At 41.1% G+C, this 19832-nt stretch overlaps 3 protein-coding genes across 5 annotated transcripts; all 3 read right to left on the bottom strand.

The window, feature by feature from the left end:
• Positions 1-227: 227 nt before the first annotated feature.
• Positions 228-3536, bottom strand: LOC136541368 (putative disease resistance protein RGA3). The gene has a single exon (XM_066533211.1). It carries the CDS (start codon positions 2604-2606, stop codon positions 1116-1118), a length of 1491 nt encoding a protein of 496 aa, XP_066389308.1. The 5' UTR covers positions 2607-3536; the 3' UTR covers positions 228-1115.
• A 374-nt stretch (positions 3537-3910) lies between these two features.
• LOC136541369 (putative disease resistance protein RGA3) lies at positions 3911-10844 on the bottom strand. The gene is made up of 2 exons (XM_066533212.1): positions 10464-10844; positions 3911-7149 (listed from the first exon to the last, which is right to left on the bottom strand). The coding sequence occupies exon 2, from the start codon at positions 5643-5645 to the stop codon at positions 4164-4166; it is 1482 nt and encodes a 493-aa protein (XP_066389309.1). The 5' UTR covers positions 5646-7149; positions 10464-10844; the 3' UTR covers positions 3911-4163.
• On the bottom strand, positions 7203-10470 carry LOC136541367 (putative disease resistance protein RGA3). 3 transcript variants are annotated; one of them, XM_066533210.1, is made up of 3 exons: positions 9063-10470; positions 8645-8937; positions 7203-8221 (listed from the first exon to the last, which is right to left on the bottom strand). In XM_066533210.1, the coding sequence occupies exons 1-3, from the start codon at positions 9146-9148 to the stop codon at positions 7452-7454; spliced, it is 1149 nt and encodes a 382-aa protein (XP_066389307.1). In that variant the 5' UTR covers positions 9149-10470; the 3' UTR covers positions 7203-7451. The 3 variants fall into 3 exon arrangements, with proteins under 3 accessions (XP_066389307.1, XP_066389306.1, XP_066389305.1); XM_066533209.1 differs by having other exon boundaries at positions 7203-8808; positions 8894-10470; XM_066533208.1 differs by having other exon boundaries at positions 7203-8937.
• Positions 10845-19832: the final 8988 nt, after the last annotated feature.

Here is a 19832-nt window from a genome sequence, read left to right as displayed (position 1 = left end):
GCACACGCTAGCTGCACCAACCCTGGGACACTAATCCCGAAAGCTATATTGTACCAGTCAAAACAGTAGCTGGTCTAGATTCTAGAATGCACAACAGCAGACTAGTAAACACATCTGAACTCTGAAGCTGCCTAAACTTCCAAAATGATTTTGTCCTTCACGAGCAAACAGCAACGCAGATCGACTACAAATTAAGCATCAGGCAGAACAGAAGTGGACCATATCTACAAAATATTTCCTTGCCTTCTAAATTGTAATATCCTACTGCAATTTTTAGCACTCGAAGAAAAAATATTGCAATTAAAAATATTGACAGTGATAAATGGCGAGAGATAAGTTGTTCTAACAGAGAGGATGGCATTGGAGACCTCAGAGATAAGCCAAGCACATGATTACATCTTCCGCGTCAAGGACCATGCGAAGCATAAAATGGCAAGTGTGGTTACTGGTCTATAATACGTCAGTCCAGTGCAGTAGTCCAAGTCATCCACTACTGACAGGTTTGACCTGCCAGCAGAGAAATAAAGGTATAGGTCAAAGTCAGCTAATATGCCATCACCCCATCTATGTAACTTCTTTGCAATCGCCCTGCAACTGCTGTTCTCTACCTCCATTAATTCCTTATTTTCCATCTGTTTTTAGTCTTGAAAGAGACATGAGCAAACACTACTTCAGCTTTGCTTGTTTTCTATTGTTTGCTCAGTTATTACGTACCATGTCATCGTTCGTATAATATTCCATGTTAGCAAAACCACCCTCGAAACAAACCCACAGTTTTGAATACTTCAAGGGGTAAAATACCTAGTTTTTTACGTGCGATGGTGAAGTAGATGAACGCCAACAGTTCAGGGGTTAAGCAGACTTTTTCTTATCTCGAGTAAACCATCAACAAGAAATTCGTTACATCTAATGAAAAATTATCCATAAATAAACACCATTCGTTATGCTGTAAAAACTAATAAGGAACATTGTACATGATCAATATAGAACGAAGTACAGTTCCACGATATGGTACCCTATGACATTGATCAGGGATCATGCCTACGCATAACATGTAACAACCTATCAGACATATTTAGAAATCCTCCTACATAAGCTGCTTTATAATGACAAAATTAACAAAGAGCAGCTCCGCTTCTCATAGGACGCTTCCTTTTGGCACCTGCAATTTTTAGTTCTCTAATCTCACAAGCATAGACATAACTATAATAGGGTGGTATATGGGATCTCCATAGTAGCATATCAAATTTTCCAAGAGGCTTAATACTTCCAAACACCACATCTAGTATTCCTATCTTTGGAATCTCCTTCTGGGAAGAGTATTGATATTGATGGGAAACTAAAACTTCTTCGGAAGGTATGGACACTCTTCCAAGCTGTGCAGGTCTATCTTGGCTTAGACGATCAGATGGATGTTCACCAAATTCGGAGATATTCTTCTGGATGTACCCTCTAAAGAACATAAGGACCTTATACCAAAATTGGATTTCAAAGTTGTCCCTCAGTAAAGAGGATATGACATTTGCACCACTGATGGTACCTTTTAGCATCTTGGCTATCTCCATGGCCAATTGCACAAGCCTTGGGTGCATATCAGGATCCACACTACCAAATACAAGGATCTTGAAGAAATACCAGAATGCCTCTTGGGTAAGAAACTTCAGAGTTATAGCCCGTGTTGTTCCAAACCTGACAACTTTATCCGATCGGCTTGTGACTATGATTTTACTACCCCTTGACATGCACCGTTTAGAAGTAGAATACAAACTATTCCATGCATCTTCTGTGGGATCGCCAACTAACTCAACCACAACTAGTAATCTCTCGTCCTTGTTCAGGTTAGTCACAAGATTTTCAAGTTTCACTGTACATTCTTCTATGAAAGCCAGCTCATCATCTTTAAAATCATGGTCACACAACCACAGGATTTTAGAGAAACGGTCACGGACTCTTTCATCCTTGCAAACATGAGCAACAAGAGTGCTCTTGCCAACTTTGCCTGGACCCACAATCGGCATGACCGGCATGACCTCCAATTCTTGAGGACCCTGGGGTTGTGTGTGCAAAAGGAAGTTGATTGCAAGTTCTACTTCCATCTGACGACCAAACATGCAATTGCCCAGCAGGATATGCATGCTATAAGGCTGGCGGTATGAGCGGCGGTAGCTGGTCAAGAAAATGACCACCTCTTCCATATCAAGGATCATGGATCTCAAATTGTCAAGCATCTTTTGCAGTTGTTCAAATATCTGTATCTTTCTTTTCAAGTGACAGAAATATTTAAAATAAGTTACTTTGGAGGGAGATAATGATTGACTCGTGATCTGATCTCTAGCATCCTGCCCGTTGATAAATTGGTACCTGAAACTGTCGAGCATGTAATAGCCTCGGTGCATGGAGCCTCTCAGCATGTCCAGCTTCTGGAGCATAACATGGTTTGTGATCTGCCGTCCCATGGCCTCGTCGATGATGACCTGCGCACGAAGCAGGACCCTGTGGAAACGGTCCTCCACATCGTGTGGCTGAAGCTTGGAGCTTTTGCTGATGAAAAAATTTAAGGATCTAGTGATTCCCTCACCAAGTAGTGCGGAAAGTAGCATCTCCATTTTGGGGCTCTGGTCAGGAAGGTCACAGAGCGGGTGGAGAGAATGAAATAATGACGCTGTGGGAGTGGCGTGAATAATACGTGCCTAACGGTCGCGAAAAAACGGAGTGGCGTGAATGTCTAAGTGCAGAATCCATGCAAAGCAAGAGCATATAAAGGACAACAGTTCCTGTTCGAGATGCAAAAGGTCCGTGTTCTAGGTCCATCGTTCTGCTTCACTTCTATTCAATTTCTCTGCAACTTGCATGTCTGCCCTGTGTTCCAAGACTCGATCAAACATGACTTCAACTTTTGCATAACGGAAGGCACACGCTAGCTGCACCAGCCCTGGGACACTAATCCCGAAAGCTATATTGTACCAGTCAAAACAGTAGCTGGTCTAGATTCTAGAATGCACAACAGCAGACTAGTAAACACATATGAACTCTGAAGCTGCCTAAACTTCCAAAATGATTTTGTCCTTCACGAGCAAACAACAACGCAGATCGACTACAAATTAAGCATCAGGCAGAACAGCTAGAAGTGGACAATATCTACAAAATATTTCCTTGCCTTCTAAATTGTAATATCCTACTGCAGGTTTTAGCGCTCGAAGAAAAAATATCGCAATTAAAAATATTGACAGTGATAAATGGCGAGAGATATGTTGTTCTAACAGAGAGGATGGCATTGGAGACCTCAGAGATAAGCCAAGCAGGTGGCAAAACATGATTACATCTTCCGCGTCAAGGACCATGCGAAGCTTAAAATGGCAAGTGTGGTTACTGGTCTATAATAAGTCAGTCCTGTACAGTAGTCCAAGTCATCCACTACTGACAGGTTTGACCTGCCAGCAGAGAAATAAAGGTATAGCTCAAAGTCAGCTAATATGCCATCACCATCTATGTAACTTCTTAGCAATTGCCCTGCAACTGCTGTTCTCTACCTCCATTAATTCCTTATTTTCCATCTGTTTTTAGTCTTGAAAGAGACATGAGCAAACACTACTTCAGCTTTGCTTGTCTTCTAAGCTATGGTATTCAATTCGGAGTGAGAGGCTTAATGAGACATCCTCAATTTCATGTGCGCCAATGAATAAATTACTTTTTTCATCTAATCATATTTAATGAGAGGCTTGATCATATTTGTTTTCTATTGTTTGCTCAGTTATTACGTACCATGTCATCGTTCGTATAATATTCCATGTTAGCAAAACCACCTTCGAAACAAAACCACAGTTTTTAATACTTCAAGGGGTAAAATACCTAGTTTTTTACGTGCGATGGTGAAGTAGATGAACGCCAACAGTTAAGGGGTTAAGCAGACTTTTTCTTATCTCAAGTAAACCATCAACAAGAAATTCGTTACATCTAATGAAAAATTATCCATAAATAAACACCATTCGTTATGCTGTAAAAACTAATAAGGAACATTGTACATGATCAATATAGAACGAAGTACAGTTCCACGATATGGTACCCTATGACATTGATCAGGGATCATGCCTACGCATAACATGTAACAACCTATCAGACATATTTAGAAATCCTCCTACATAAGCTGCTATATAATGACACAATTAACAAAGAGCAGCTCCGCTTCTCATAGGACGCTTCCTTTTGGCACCTGCAATTTTTAGTTCTCTAATCTCACAAGCATAGACATAACTATAATAGGGTGGTATATGGGATCTCCATAGTAGCATATCAAATTTTCCAAGAGGCTTAATACTTCCAAACACCACATCTAGTATTCCTATCTTTGGAATCTCCTTCTGGGAAGAGTATTGATATTGATGGGAAACTAAAACTTCTTCCGAAGGTATGGACACTCTTCCAAGCTGTGCAGGTCTATCTTGGCTTAGACGATCAGATGGATGTTCACCAAATTCGGAGATATTCTTCTGGATGTACCCTCTAAAGAACATAAGGACTTTATGCCAAAATTGGATTTCAAAGTTGTCCCTCAGTAAAGAGGATATGACATTTGCACCACTGATGAAACCTTTTAGCATCTTGGCTATCTCCATGGCCAATTGCACAAGCCTTGGGTGCATATCAGGATCCACACTACCAAATACAAGGATCTTGAAGAAATACCAGAATGCCTCTTGGGTAAGAAACTTCAGAGTTATAGCCCGTGTTGTTCCAAACCTGACAACTTTATCCGATCGGCTTGTGACTATGATTTTACTACCCCTTGGCATGCACCGTTTAGAAGTAGAATACAAACTATTCCATGCATCTTCTGTGGGATCGCCAACTAACTCAACCACAACTAGTAATCTCTCGTCCTTGTTCAGGTTAGTCACAAGATTTTCAAGTTTCACTGTACATTCTTCTATGAAAGCCAGCTCATCATCTTTAAAATCATGGTCACACAACCACAGGATTTTAGAGAAACTGTCACGGACTCTTTCATCCTTGCAAACATGAGCAACAAGAGTGCTCTTGCCAACTTTGGCTGGACCCACAATCGGCATGACCTCCAATTCTTGAGGACCCTGGGGTTGTGTGTGCAAAAGGAAGTTGATTGCAAGTTCTACTTCCATCTGACGACCAAACATGCAATTGCCCAGCAGGATATGCATGCTATAAGGCTGGTGGTATGAGCGGCGGTAGCTGGTCAAGAAAATGACCACCTCTTCCATATCAAGGATCATGGATCTCAAATTGTCAAGCATCTTTTGCAGTTGTTCAAATATCTGTATCTTTCTTTTCAAGTGACCGAAATATTTAAAATAAGTTACTTTGGAGGGAGATAATGATTGACTCATGATCTGATCTCTAGCATCCTGCCCGTTGATAAATTGGTACCTGAAACTGTCGAGCATGTAATAGCCTCGGTGCATGGAGCCTCTCAGCATGTCCAGCTTCTGGAGCATAGCATGGTTTGTGATCTGCCGTCCCATGGCCTCGTCGATGATGACCTGTGCCTGGAGCAGGACCTTGTGGAGGCGGTCATCCACATCCTGTGCTTGTAGCATGGAGCGTTTGCTGATGATGAAATTTATGGATCTGGTTGCCATCTCACCGAGGACAGCGGAAAGGAAAATATCCATCTGGGGGCTCTCTCCTCTCTTGAGGAAGATGATGCAGCAGGTGGAGAGAGAAAAATATGGTTCTGAAGTGAACACAATCAGCTCGAATGGAATATGATGTCTCCGAGTAACAGCTCAGAGATATGACTTTGTTCAAAATCATGAGTCAGCAGTCTACTCCTGACTAACAGCCCACTCAAGTACTCCTGACTAACAACGCACTACTAACAGCTAGTCTTCGAATATACAGCAGTATCGGAAGCTTAGTCAAAAGAAAAAAAGAATACCATTCACCGCCTGGAAAATAGAGACAACCTTACTTTATGATATACTATATAAATTCTCTGAACACTACTACAAAAAGATTTTTAACAACACCCCCTTTTTTTGTAGGGATATTGAGCCGCCCTTACAAATGGTGTCCAAACAAGCCGTCCCTACAAATATATTTTTAGGGGCTGCTGGTGTTATCAGTCGCCCCAAATAGCTCAATTTGTAAGGGCGGCTCTATATCCAGCCGCCCCTACAAATCTGATTTGTAGGGGCAAATAGACACCGAATAGTAAAAATTAAGCACTAAAATTCGAATTTTTTCAAACGACCTCGGATGAAGAAATGACCAAAATAAAAGTTGTAGATCTCGAAAACTTATGAAACTTTGTTGTTTACAACTTTTCATTTGAAATCATTTAGTGCTTCAAAATGCTATTTGAAATTCAATTTTGAAATTGTTGAAGAACTCTGATTTCTCTTTTTAATCTCTGACTAAAATTTGTAACTAGTCTTTCTCCCTCGTACTAACTTCAAATTTAATAATTTTTATTTTTATAAAATTTTCTAAAATCATGCTCTATCAATTTATTGTGTTTTTACAACTATTATTTTGTCCACCTTTTCATGTGCAATGTTGGTGTAATGGCCTAGTATGTCAGTTCTAGAGTGCATACTAGTATAATGTATTAATGTGTGTGTATGTGTTTCTAGAGAAAACTACTCCGTAGATAATCGGTGAAATAGTAAGCCAATGTATGTCAGTTGAGTGGTCTATCCGTCTATGAATACAAGTGTACTGATACAATGTAAAAATGAACAGAGAATAAGAGCTCAATAGGTTGATGGAGAACAAGCTAATGTGCGCAGCTCTGTTTTCAAAGAATAGCTCCTCTGTTTTGCCTCCTTGTTCTGTAACTGCCCAAGCTCTTCAGCTACCAACACAGAGAAGGTTGGAGGGAGGCAAGCTTGGGGTGCTTGGCGGGAGGGGTTTCAGGGGTGGCATGTGGCCTGGGGCAGCGCAATGCGTGCTGAGCGCTGTGTCGCCAGCCCCAACAGATTAGCTGGGAGCCAATATATTGGCACCACCAAATACAGCCTCTAGGAATTGTACAGAAAAGAAAACAACTAAATGCCGAAATCCAGCAACCTTGTCCCCATTCTCTCTCAGTTGTAAACGACCAAGATGCTTTGGTTCGGTAGCTATCCTAAGTTCCATCTCCTGCTTGATCCTAGCGACAGTAAGTATATTGAGCTGCATGCACCAATAAATTTTAAATCAAGGTTATAATATGAGAGTTGTGGACATTCACTATGACATGAAAATCTATGTGTCAGTATCTTTCATTATTCTATCTTTTTTCTCGCGAGAGAACGTATCATTGTTCTGTTGACAACAAACACACTTTACACATGACAATGCAGTAGTACAGCTTGATAACGTTGTAACCTGTAAAATGCAATAACCCCAATGACTTCACTTTTGGCACCATATCAAAACGTATTCACATATATTCCTACATAAGCTTAACAATAGGATATTTAGTGAAGTGTGACTCAATGTTTCATAGAACGCTTTCTCTTTGGAGCTCTGGTTTTTAGCTCTCGAATCTCGCAAGTAAAGATATAGTTATGGTAGGGCAGTATCTGAGACCTCCATCCTAGGACCTTGAATTTCCCATGAGCTTTAACGCTTCCATACACGACATCTTGAACACTTATCTTTGGAATCTCCTCTTGCGAAGAGCATTGGTGCTCGTCATAAAGCACGGCATCTTCAGAAGGTGTAGCCATTCTCCCAATATATGCAGGCCTTTTCTGGTTTACAAGATCAAATGGACGTCCACCAAATTTTAATAAATTTGTCTTCATTTGCACTCTCAAGAAGCCCAGAACCTTGTACCACAAGTGGATGTCAAAGTTGTCCCTCAGAAGACAAGCAGTCATTTTTGCACCAATGAAACATGGATTAAGCATTTTTGCTATCTCCATGGCCAGGTGTGCAAGTCTTGGGTGCATCTTGGGATCCATGCTACCAAATGCGAGTGTCTTGAAGAAATACCAGTAAGCTTCATGGGACAGAAACTTCATACGTAGTGCCTGAGTTGTCCCAAACTTCATGATCTTGTCAGATTGGCTTGTGACTATGATTTTACTACCGCTTGACAAATGATGTATAGAAGCAGAATATAACCTACTCCATGCATCTTCATTGAGATCGTCAACTAACTCAAGAACGATTAGCAATCTTCCATCTTTGTTCGAATTTGACACTAGACTTCGATGTTCCATTTCATATCCTTCTCTAAACTTAGCCAGATCATAACCTGCAAAATCATGATCCCGCAAGAACAATATTTGAGAGAAATGATTACGGACTCTTTCATCCTTGCAGACATGAGCAACAAGAGTGCTCTTGCCTACTTTATAGGGACCTACAATTGGCAGGACCTCCAATTTTTCAGATGCATGAGGTCGCGTGTGCAACAGGAAGTTGACAACGACTTCAGTTTCCATTTGACGGCCAAACATGCAGTTACCGAGTAGGAGATGCATGCTATAAGGCTGGTGATATATGCAAGGATAACTCATCATGAATATTACTAGCTCTTGCACATCAAGGATCATTGAGCTTAAATGATCAAGCGATTTCTGCATCTGTTCAAAAATCTCTTTCTTTCTACTGGATGAACACAAACCCTGTAGTGTATTTACTTTGGACACAAAAAAAGAGTGACTCAGAACCTGACCTCTGGCCTCCTCTTTGTTGCGATATTGGTATCTGAAGGTGTCAAGGATGTAATAACCTTGGTACATCGCTTCTCTGAGCATGTCCAGCTGCTGGAGCATAGCTTGGCTTGTGATCTGCCGTCCCATAGCCTCATCGACGATGACCTGTGCCCGGAGCAGGATCCTGCAGAGGCGATCCTCCACATCCAGTGCAGTTGGCTTGAAGCTCTTTCCGATGAAGAAATTTATGGATCTAGTTGTTAGCTCACCTAGAACTGCAGCAAGGAGAATATCCATTCTGGGACTCTCTGCTCTGGAAGCAAAAAGCAGCAGCTGGGTGCTATAGTTCACAACAAAGGTGGATTGGAATGAAGAGAGATTACTAGTAAAGAAGTCCAGTCATATGAAAGGTCTGCTCATACACAGCATGTGCTTCACCTTTTGAACACCTTTTGCTTTTGCCTGATGCCCTGATTGTCTTGACTCTGGAGCCATTGCTTAGTCAAGCAAAGCCACACCGTCATTGGTTCCTTAACTTCCTCCTCCGTGTCTGATCTTTTCCTTTGTTTTGATCATGTTAAGGAGAGGCTCATTTTTCCTACTTCTACGTCTTTTTCTGCCAGCAGTCAAAGCTGCGCTAGAAACGTGGAGCACATCTACAAAATCTTCGCTTTCCTTCTAGATTATGATATTCAATTACGTGTGAGGTTTAGTCGATGAAAATTGAAGATCTTGCACTATGTGAGAGAGAGAGAGAGAGAGCAGTAGACTGTCCTGTACACACTATATAACTCCTTTGACCTGTGTGACCCACCAACCATGCTACAAGTGTAACGATTATGGCTTCAGAAAAGGAAAGCAGTGCACCTTAAGAGATAAAGGTAGAATAAAACATCGAATTGATGAAGGGCGGGCCTGGTGCAAGCGGTAGAGTCTTACCGCCTGTGACCGGAAGGTCCCGGGTTCGAGTAGCGGTCTCCTCGCATTGCACAGGCGAGGGTAAGGCTTGTCACTGACACCCTTCCCCAGACCCCGCACAGAGCGGGAGCTCTCTGCACTGGGTACGCCCTTTTAAAACATCAAATTGATGACGCCAAGTCTCCATTGAAGAAAAAATTCTGGTTGCTGTCGAACTAGTTGGGGTTGTTGAGTGCATGTGCATGGAGAAGATTTCAATCTGCTTATCAGAGTAGTGCTTCAACCAGCAGTCAAATTAGAATTAAAGCTGGTCTAAGACTTCGGATAACACATGCTCTTGTTGAACTTTTTTGTCTCAAGACGCATATTGGTATCTCTTCAAGACACTTCTGTTGGAACCACAGAATCTGAAGAGGATGTGTGGCATCTTGATGAGTGTTTTCAACAAGGTATGTATAAACCATTCACCATATTTCTAGGTAGAACAAACCGAGACTATTCAATACTGTGCAGTTCATTACCATGATCAGATAGGACATGGTAATTTAGAGGGTCCCAAAAAATACTATGGGTTCCACTTCCACCTCATGGAAAAAATCTTCAAGGTGTTCGAAATCGTCGAGGAATACATGACAACTAACACTAACTGAAGGCAAGCAGCCAGCCACTTGGTCTGGACTCCGTAACGACACTGCAAGGGTATTTGAGATCCCACCAATTTCCGGATTTTCATTCCCATTATGCCATTTGAAATGCAGTGCAATTAAGTTATTCAAAAACTAAACGTGTTGCGATCATTTTGATCTATCATCTAAAATTATAAATTATGCAAAGTAAATTGAAGAGGAGTAAATTAATTGCAACAGAATGCAGAGTTCAGAACAAGTGACAACAGGATGCAGAGTATGGAAGAAGGAAGACCTGGAGCCGGGAGGCCGCCGGTCCTTGCGGGGACGGGGCGACACAAAGGACAGCCGCTCGCCGGCAGCGGCGCCACCTTACCGTCCTGTATCCTATAGGTGAGTGCCACTGCGCTCCGTCCCCATCTCCGGGGCTGTGGGCACCGCCCTCGCAGCGCGGCGCTGCCGCGGCAGAGTAGTTGGGGCTCCATCGACCGGCCGCGCGCAAGGCTGGAACAGAAGCTGGGGGCGTGGATCCGATAGAGGCGAGGCCGGATTCTTGGTGGCGGGGCTAGCGGCGGCCGAGCCATCGACCTTGTGTCCTTGCCTGGAGCCCCGCCGGCCGCCGCCGGCCTGGAATATTTGCAAAATGCCCCCTTGTTTCAATCGTGTTCCAATATTGCAAAACGCCCTCCCCTTTGCTCTTCTGTTGTGCTCACTCTGCCCGAATAAATCGATTCCCAGAATCTGTGCCAAATTTGATTAATTTTATAAAAAAAAGTAGCAACATCTATGACATAAAATGAGCATATTATGAAAATATATTCTATGGTACGTCTAATGATACTACTTTGATATCGTAAATCTTGATGATTTTCTACAAATTCGGTCAAAGTTTAAAAAGTTTGACTTAAAACCACTCTAGGAATCTAGTTAACTAATTGCTTTCCTTCTAGATTTTGTTTTTTTTTTACTATATGACTCAATTCACTTGTAAGCTTATGTTCTTTTTAATTCAATATAAATTTTGCTTCTCCAGTTTCCTCAAAAAATATTTATACGGAGATGCCTAGTTTAGATCCCAATTATATTAAATTGAGGGCTTGTTTAGCTGCAATTCAATCCACAGTAGTGCACATATATCGAAGTGCATTGGGATAGAAAACTAAGGCCTCGTTTAGATTGCGAAAAAATTTCAACCCGATGAATAGTACAACTTTCGTCTTATTTGATAAATATTGTCCAATCGTGGACCAACTAGGCTCAAAAGATTCATCTCGTGATTTCTAACTAAACTGTGTAATTAGTTATTTTTTTTACCTACATTTAATACTCCATGCAAGCGGCTAAAAATTGATGTGATGGAGAGAGAGTGAAAAAACTTGGAATTTGGGATGCATCTAAACAAGGCCTAACTAGTGTTCAATCTAATATATATGGGTTGGGATGAACTAAAGTGCAGCCAACAAGATCTCACAAGTCGGTTGTGTTATCATGGGTGAAAAAAAATCTCTTAACAAACCATATTGCATTGACACTAACACTTACTTTAAATTCTATTAACGCTTCAATACAATAAAATTTGTAAGCTTGTTTTTTCAAATAAGTTTATAGATTTTTACTGCAAAATTATATCATCGCAATGTCGGTAATTAATTTTAAGTACTCTACATTTTCATACTAACAAGTACAACATCTTAAGTGTCATTATGTAGGTTGAAATGACTATTTATGTCGCTCCAACAATTAAGAGTGTAGCTTACGACCTTGAATATTATTTAGTAAAATAAATCAAAAGTTTGAACAAAATATACAATAAGCACTAAAGTTTCAAATTAACTCCTTGTAACACCCTAAAAATTTCAATTTTGAAAATAGGTTTAAAATGATTAATTTATGAATTTTTATGCACATGAAATATAGGAAAAAGAATATTTTTCATTAAATTAAAATTTATCATAAGGAGTAGCAACATGAATGTGCATACATGCCGGTGCATTTGATTTATTTCAATGAGTGGTTGAATCCAAAATTCAAAATAAATTCAAAATGCTTTTGAAAATGAATTTGAAAATGAATTTGAAAATGGCTTTGAAATAAAAGATGAAATTTTGAAAATAAAATAATTTAAAAAGTTGTAAAATTTATTTTTGGAAAACTTATACAATTTCTCATTTTTATTTGAATTGAAAAGTTTATTTTAAACCATATTCAAATTCAATTTGGTTTATATTTGAAATTGGTTTTGAAATAGGAAAATGGAAAACCTCTCCCCTCCCAATCTCTCCCGCGCAGCCTAGCGGCCAGGTCGGCCTACTCCCGTTCCTTCCCGCGCGGCCCTCTTGCTTTTCTCCACGTGGCCCAGCGCGCTCGTGCCCCACCTCTCTCCGGCCCAGCAAGCTGCGGGCGTCGCTCCCCTCTCCTCCTCCGCCTCACGAGGCCCAGCAGGCCGGCCTAGCCGGCAAACCGCGTTGGCCGCGCCCCCTTTCTCCTCTCTCCCTTTGACTGACCGGCCCCACGCCCTATGTTGCTGCCACTCGGGCCCCGCGTGTCAGTGTCGCCTTCTTCTTCCTCCAGTTCGTCTACACGCCGGACACCACCGCCGCTGAGAGTCCGTGTCCGCCCTGACACCGCCCGTGTGGCGTGCGCCCCACGCCTTTTCTACCCCATAAATACCGAGCCTTGCGCTTGTCGCCTCCATCAAGTCTTGCCGAAGCACGCTGCGCCGCCGATTCATCACGTCACTACCATGGTAAGCCTCTTGCCGAGCTTCACCAAGAGCCAGAGAAGATCCCGGTTCTGTTTTCCCTCTTTTCCTCCCTCTCTCTTGCTCGCTGTGTGCCACCGGACTTTGTAGAGCCCCGTCGTCTGCCGTCCCGAGCCTCTGCTCGCCTTTGCTTGCTCGATGCCGTCTCTGAACCCATAGCCGAGATCGTAGTCATCTCCTCTTCCTCCCTGTGTAATTGATTTGGCCGATTAAGCCCGAAATCGGTAGAACGCCGAACGCTGAATGCCGACGAGGTCCCCTGCTTATTCCAGCCATGCGCCGCCGTCCTAGCTCGCCGCCGTCCTAGCTCACCGCCGGCCACACTGGTCGTTTCCCTTCCCCTCCCATCTGATCTGCACCATCCAATCTCAATCCAATGGTCCATATCTCACCGTACCCCTTCACCGGGTTTATTTGCAAAAGAGCCCCGCAAGCTTTTAAGTTCGAACCCGCCGTCCCTGCAGTTTTTCTAAAGAGCCCCTGTCTTTCTTCAAAATATTATCCGCAGTCCTTGGCCGGTTTAAAATCAGATTTTATTTATTTTTACAATTCAAAAATCAAGTTCCATCTATTTACAAAATTGCCACTATCTTCATTAGGCCATATCTTCTCCGTTTTAACTCCGATTTGACCCGTTCAAGTAGTGTTACATTCGCAGTGACATAATCTACGCATTAGTATCAATGTTTTCTATGTCAAGAGCTCTGGAATTTTATGGTTTAACGCCTAACTTGAATAATAATTATGCAATTAGATTTTTCTAATTAAAAGTAACTTAGGCTTTTCACCTTGGTCAATTATATGATTAGTTTTACCTTGTTTTTCTAAATTAAGTATAATTTGACTTAACTCAATTAAGGTATTTCTCTGAAGTATCTTATATATGTTTTATATAGCTAAAAGAAATAAAGCCTATAGTTTCTATTCGAAGCAAATCAACCAGTAGATGTATCTTTTTCACCGTAGCTCCGATTAGTGTGCTTTTCGCGTCTGTGTGATCGTAGCAATGCGTAGATTTGATTTCAAATTATTTTTCACTAATTGGTGTATTGTTCTAATATAGTTATGTTTAAATGCTATGCATGTTTGTTTGGATGCTTGTGTGGTGTTTAATGATCTTGTCTAGTCGGTGAGTTTTACGTGGTGATTAAGAAGCAGATCTTTGAAGTTTTGGACTTGGAGAAGGATCAGAGTTTAAGGCAAGTATAGCATGGGATCTTCCTTGTTGTCCTATACACCTTTAATCATTTAACTCATACTGCATGTGTCTACCTTGATTACCACTAAGGATTTCCTAGTACTGTGTACCTTGTTGCTTGATACCTATGGGGTACTGCAATGGGTAGTATGATGCTAGTGCTCAATTAAAGCCGTGATCTTGTAAATTGACTAATGGATTATGCAATAAACACTAAAAGACGTTTTTCGCAATATGGAACAAGGGGCTAGAGCATTGGGCTGTTATTATGGTGCTCTAGATTTCTCTCCCTAAGAACTTATCTGTAAGCGAACATCTGGGACTTACAGTACAGCTGTGAGGGCTACATGGCACTGGCTTTAGCTCAGTATGAGGACCTTTTCTAGCTTGTTAGTGGTTACCTTTGTGGCATAAGAGGGGCTCCGATAGGTATAATCTCGGCCAGCCAAGAGGGCGCACTTTGGTTTCTTGGTATTTTGTTAGTCACTCCTTGGAGAGGGGGTTCATGCTTATTGATGGGGAAACCTTAGCGGCCCTAACTTATTAGATGAACCATTGAAATGCTTTATAGTGAACCCTACCGACCTTTCTTGGTAGTGGGTCAAGAGGTTGGCCACCTTGGGCGAAAGGGTAAATCATGACTCACAGTGAAAGTGTACAACCTCTGAGAGTGTAAAACTGGTATATCAGTTGTGCTCACAGTCATGAGTGGCCTTGGACCCTTATAGAATAGATAATGAACACTGATGATACTGATGACAAAGATGCTCACTAATGATGACTGTTTATGCTATTCATTATTCATGTTTACATGATCATGTGTTTATATGGGCTTGTGAATAAACTTGTTGCTACCCATTTGCTAAAAGATTATTCATTAAAAGTTAATCACAGTTAAACCAGTGTTAGCCTTTTGAGCCTCATGAACCCCATGATATATTTGTTGTGTACGACATGTACTTACGCTTGTTTTATTTTTTTCAATTATTTAGATAAAAATCCCAGATGGGTATCAGATTGCTAGTCTAGAGGAGTTAGGCTTGTGATCAACTAGTCAGTTATCCCTGTGGAAGTGGAGTCTTCGCCTGAAGATCAGAGTTGTCTTTCCACTATCTATACTCTAAGGTTGTATTCTTTATACTAAGTATGTTATATATTGAGCATCGTCTTTTGATATTACCCTTATTTGTAGCTATATGTGAGATTTAACTTCCTGGGCTCACATATGGTGTGTATCTGGTTTTGTTCTTAAAACCGGGTGCTACAAAGTGGTATTAGAATAATGTTGATTATAGGACGCAATCCTAGTAGAAACTGGTCATTCTAAAGTTTAGAAGTTGCTACAAAAACCCTTGCTCTATGAACCTTAATATTTTCTTCTCTACTATATCTCTATCATTGCTATTCATCTCTACCTTGGTGCTTATTTTAAAGTCTTTGTTCTTATCTTCACTCCTTGATTTGATATGCTTTTAGAAATATTCCTCACCACCTTCTTGCATAATATGAAGACGAGTCTTTGGATTTTTACCCCTAGTACAATGAGAACTATAGTATCGCAAGTTGGGTCAATGATTGAGTTGTGCACCTTTATTGCTTTGTTGAAATATCATTATACTTATGCTTGTTTTGAATCTATGTAATGAGTGCAATGATCTTATGGGGTTTGCCCACAATTTCATTTAGTTTATAGGCCTAAGGTATAAGGATCAGTGCAATAAATAGTTGGGTTTTGATTTCTCCTATTTCCTCTATCATGTCTTTTTGGAGCAGCCTACACTCTTCGGCTTATATCTCTGTTTTTTGAGGACCAAAAGTCATGAAAAAATTCTGGACAATAGTAGACTTCAATATCTTTCTCTAACCATAAGAGTCACCTAGATAGCTATTTTCGTTACAGAGTTATGAAAATCATAAGACGATACACATGTGCTGTTTAAAAGCTGAAGCAGTTTCTGTTGTGTACTATTTTTGACTACCTAAACTGCAGAATTTAGAAAAGTGTTCTATAAAGAAGTTGTGGAGAATTTTATAAGTTTTCCAACGGTATAAGCTACAACTTTATTGGATTTACAGAATGAGAGTTACAGCTGTTTTACTACGCTGCTATTTTCCTATCCCGCGAGTGGAATTGAGTTGTCTGTTCACACATTTGCACATGAGTTTCTTTGGGATGTCAGGATGCCCTTATCCTAGTTAATCCATCTAGAAAGAAGGTGTAAGCTACCCTGTTTGATCTTTTCTTAAGGGAGTAGCCAAGTTAAAGAATTAGCAAGATGAAGTTTCATATGTTCTAGTTATTCATTTGGAAGCATTGATTATCTCTATGGTGGGGTCTTGTCTTGTCTCTTATACTATCAATCCTATCTATCTCTTGAAGCTACATTTAAGAATGCTACAAATGACTGAGTCCTAATTCATACATGTTGAAAACAGATGGTTGCTACTAGGAGAAGTGCTTCACAAGGTGCTAGAAGGAATCCTGCCAATTCTAATCCACCGCCATCCAATTCCCCATCTATAGAGCAAGCTTTGATGACGCAGACTCAGTTATTACAAACTATTGCTAAAAGTGTGTTGAACAACCCACATCAAGCGCCACATATTGACAAGCGTGGTAAATTTATGAAGGGACACCCACCGATATTCTCTCATACAAGCAAACCACTAGAAGCTGATGACTGGCTTAGAGCTGTGGAGCGACAATTGGACATACCTTAGTGTGACGACCATGAAAAAGTGCTTTATGCTTCCACTCAACTGCAAGGAACCACCCAAGATTGGTGGGAGTCATTTGAGTATGGGCGTCCCAATAATGCTCCTGCTATCACCTGGCAGGAATTCAAGGAGTATTTCAGGTCCTACCATATCCCATTAGGTGAGGTAGAACTTAAGCAAGAAGAGTTCCTCAACTTGAAGCAAGGATCTATGTCAGTGTGTGAGTATCGTAACCGGTTCACTCAATTATCACGATATGCTCCAAAAGAGGTGGATAGTGATGTTAAGAAGGAAAAACGCTTTTTGAAAGGATTGAATGATGGTTTGCAACTACAGCTGATGACCGTGGTGTATGCCAACTATCAAACATTGGTGGAAAGAGCAATTGTAATTAAGAACAAGCATTGAGAGATGGAGAAGAAGAGAAAGCATGACCTTCAACGCCAGTTAAGAAATACTTGTCTCTGTTCCGCTACACAACTAGAATATCAGTCACACCCTATGGATCTGCTTGGAAGTAATGATCAAGATTAGTATCATCAACCTAATGATGAAGTGAAGCTTTTTAGCTCTCAAGAGCCATGTCTGTCATCTCCCACTATCACCTTGATAACAACAAATACTTGTACTAGTAAGGAAGGTTATGATTGTGGTGAGATTGAACCCTATAAGAACGATTGTCTTGAGAAGTTTGATGAGAGTAATCAAAGCCAGAATCAACAGCAACAGGAGCCTGAATAGAATGTCCATAAGGAGCAGGTGCAAGGTAATAAGTTAAAGCAAAACTACATACAAGGCAGGTTGAACAATGTGGATCTGATTACCACTCATGGAGCTAAGGAGGTCGTCTATGGTTTGATTGTAGTAAGCTCAGACACTGCTATGGTGTTGTTTGACCCTAGTGCTTCGCATTCATTCATCTCTAGGGAATATGTGAAAGAACATATGAAAGGACCTAGGATGCCGCCTAGAGGCGGGGTGAATAGGCATTTCTGAAAATTAACACCTTTAAATGCGGAAGCGATTAGTAATGGGAGTTTCTAAAATGAAAACTCCAAATAAGAGTAATACCACCCCTCAGAAGTTAGCCACAGAGTATATAAAAGATACTAAATAAATCTAGGGAGCCATACACTTGCATCCAAAGAGTTAAATCAAAATACAATTAAGTTTTGCATAGGCACCAATATTGGACGTGTCCGGTAGGTATACCGGACGTGTCTGGTATACACGTGTTCAGTGGAATGGCCCCAAACTTGCTCCTTTCAATTTCAATCTTCAATCCAAGCTGCAGGTACCTACTAGAAATAATACGATATACAGAGAACCTGCAAAAGAGCTAGAGCAACACAAATATCAAAAGAAATGTGAATTGAGACACGATATTTATTTTATCGAAGTTCGGACTCGGTTGAGTCCTACTCTCCGTTGAGGGGGCTGTGGGCAACCCAGCGAAGGTCAGCCCTAGAGGGTACCATGAAGGTCACTCTAGTTGGAGTCTTTTCCAACTCCTTTTCCTCCTTCCACTAGTTGATTCCTGACCATTACAAACTTTCTGAGGCACACTGCAATCTCTTGGGTGCTCTCCGGTGACGCCTAGCCGTCTAGGATCGAAGAGTCCAAGAGTAACAAATGCAAATCACGAGATTGACAATATGCACAAGTGCTCAAGTGGTGACTTGCTCTCTTTTTCGAATTCTCTATCAACTCACAAAAGGATTTGGCAATTTGGATAAATCACTCACTAAGAGAGGGTTAGAGAGTGTTTGCAAGGCTCAAAAATGTGCTAGAGGATCAGCAGAATCAGCACCCTCCAAAGGTGGAGGCTTAGGGTTATTTATAGCCTCCTTGAAAAAACTAGTTGTTGCCATACCGAATACGTCCGGTATGACTTGCACTGTGCTAACTGTCACTGAGTTAAAGTATGCGAGGTGTCAGAACTTCCGACGCTTTCTGGGACTTCTGACTGCCGGAACTCCGGACCAACTCAAGTTGGAACTCCCAACCCTCAACACATTTGAAAACTAGTCGTTGGGCTCTGGTCGGCCATACTGGACACGTCTGGTATGACCAGGACAGTGAACTCTCAAGTCAGTAAGGTGTCAGGACTCCTGATGCTTTCTAGGACTTCTGACCCCTATAACTCCCGACACATGTTAGGACTTTCGACACACAACTCTTCCAAAACTACAGAGACAGAAAAGTGCACACCCCAAATACCGGATACGTTCGGTATGCATATCGAACACGTCCGGTATGCACGGCTACTGTGCAGAGAGTTAGAATCTCTTGTCTCTCTCACTCAAAACTCACATATGTTGGCTTGAGCACTTATGAATAATCATCTATCAACATGATGCATCCCTCTTAATAGTACGGCATTCCTATAAACTCAAGATTAAAAGGAAAAATGAGATTATACCGCTTGAGTTGATTTCTTTCGAATTGATGCCGTCTCTTTCAATCTTCATCAAGTGACAGTGCCAACATGTCAATATTAATCTTTTCAGTTGAGCATAGCCATCTTGAGCACATGACTTGATTCCATTCATCAAATATAAATAACTCCAAATGCATCAAGTCACTTCCATCAACTTGTCTAATATAGATTTGATCCTCCTCATCAATTTGACCTTCATAGCTTGATTAGTACCTCAACTAAATGCAAGTACTTTCTTCTTCACCCTAGCTAGGTTCTTCGGCCACCAAGCCATCGCTTGCCCTTCACCCTTGCTTAGTACCTCGAAGCCTTTCCCTGCTATCTTCACCATCTCAAGCCATCAAGTCACACCTTATGTTGAATCATATATTGAATTCCATAGAACACCATCAATCATTGAGATACCACCATAATTAAGCCTTTGCATGAATTATATTTGCATTGTTGTCTTATGCTTGACTAGACTGCTTATACAACAACACATAATTTTGGCTTCATTAAGCATATGTGAGATAACCAATTTCCTGTTTCACACTTAGAGAAAATG

Source organism: Miscanthus floridulus, chromosome 3 (genome assembly GCF_019320115.1).
Source record: "Miscanthus floridulus cultivar M001 chromosome 3, ASM1932011v1, whole genome shotgun sequence".
Taxonomy (NCBI): domain Eukaryota; kingdom Viridiplantae; phylum Streptophyta; class Magnoliopsida; order Poales; family Poaceae; genus Miscanthus; species Miscanthus floridulus.
This window is presented reverse-complemented; position numbering and strand designations above follow the sequence as displayed.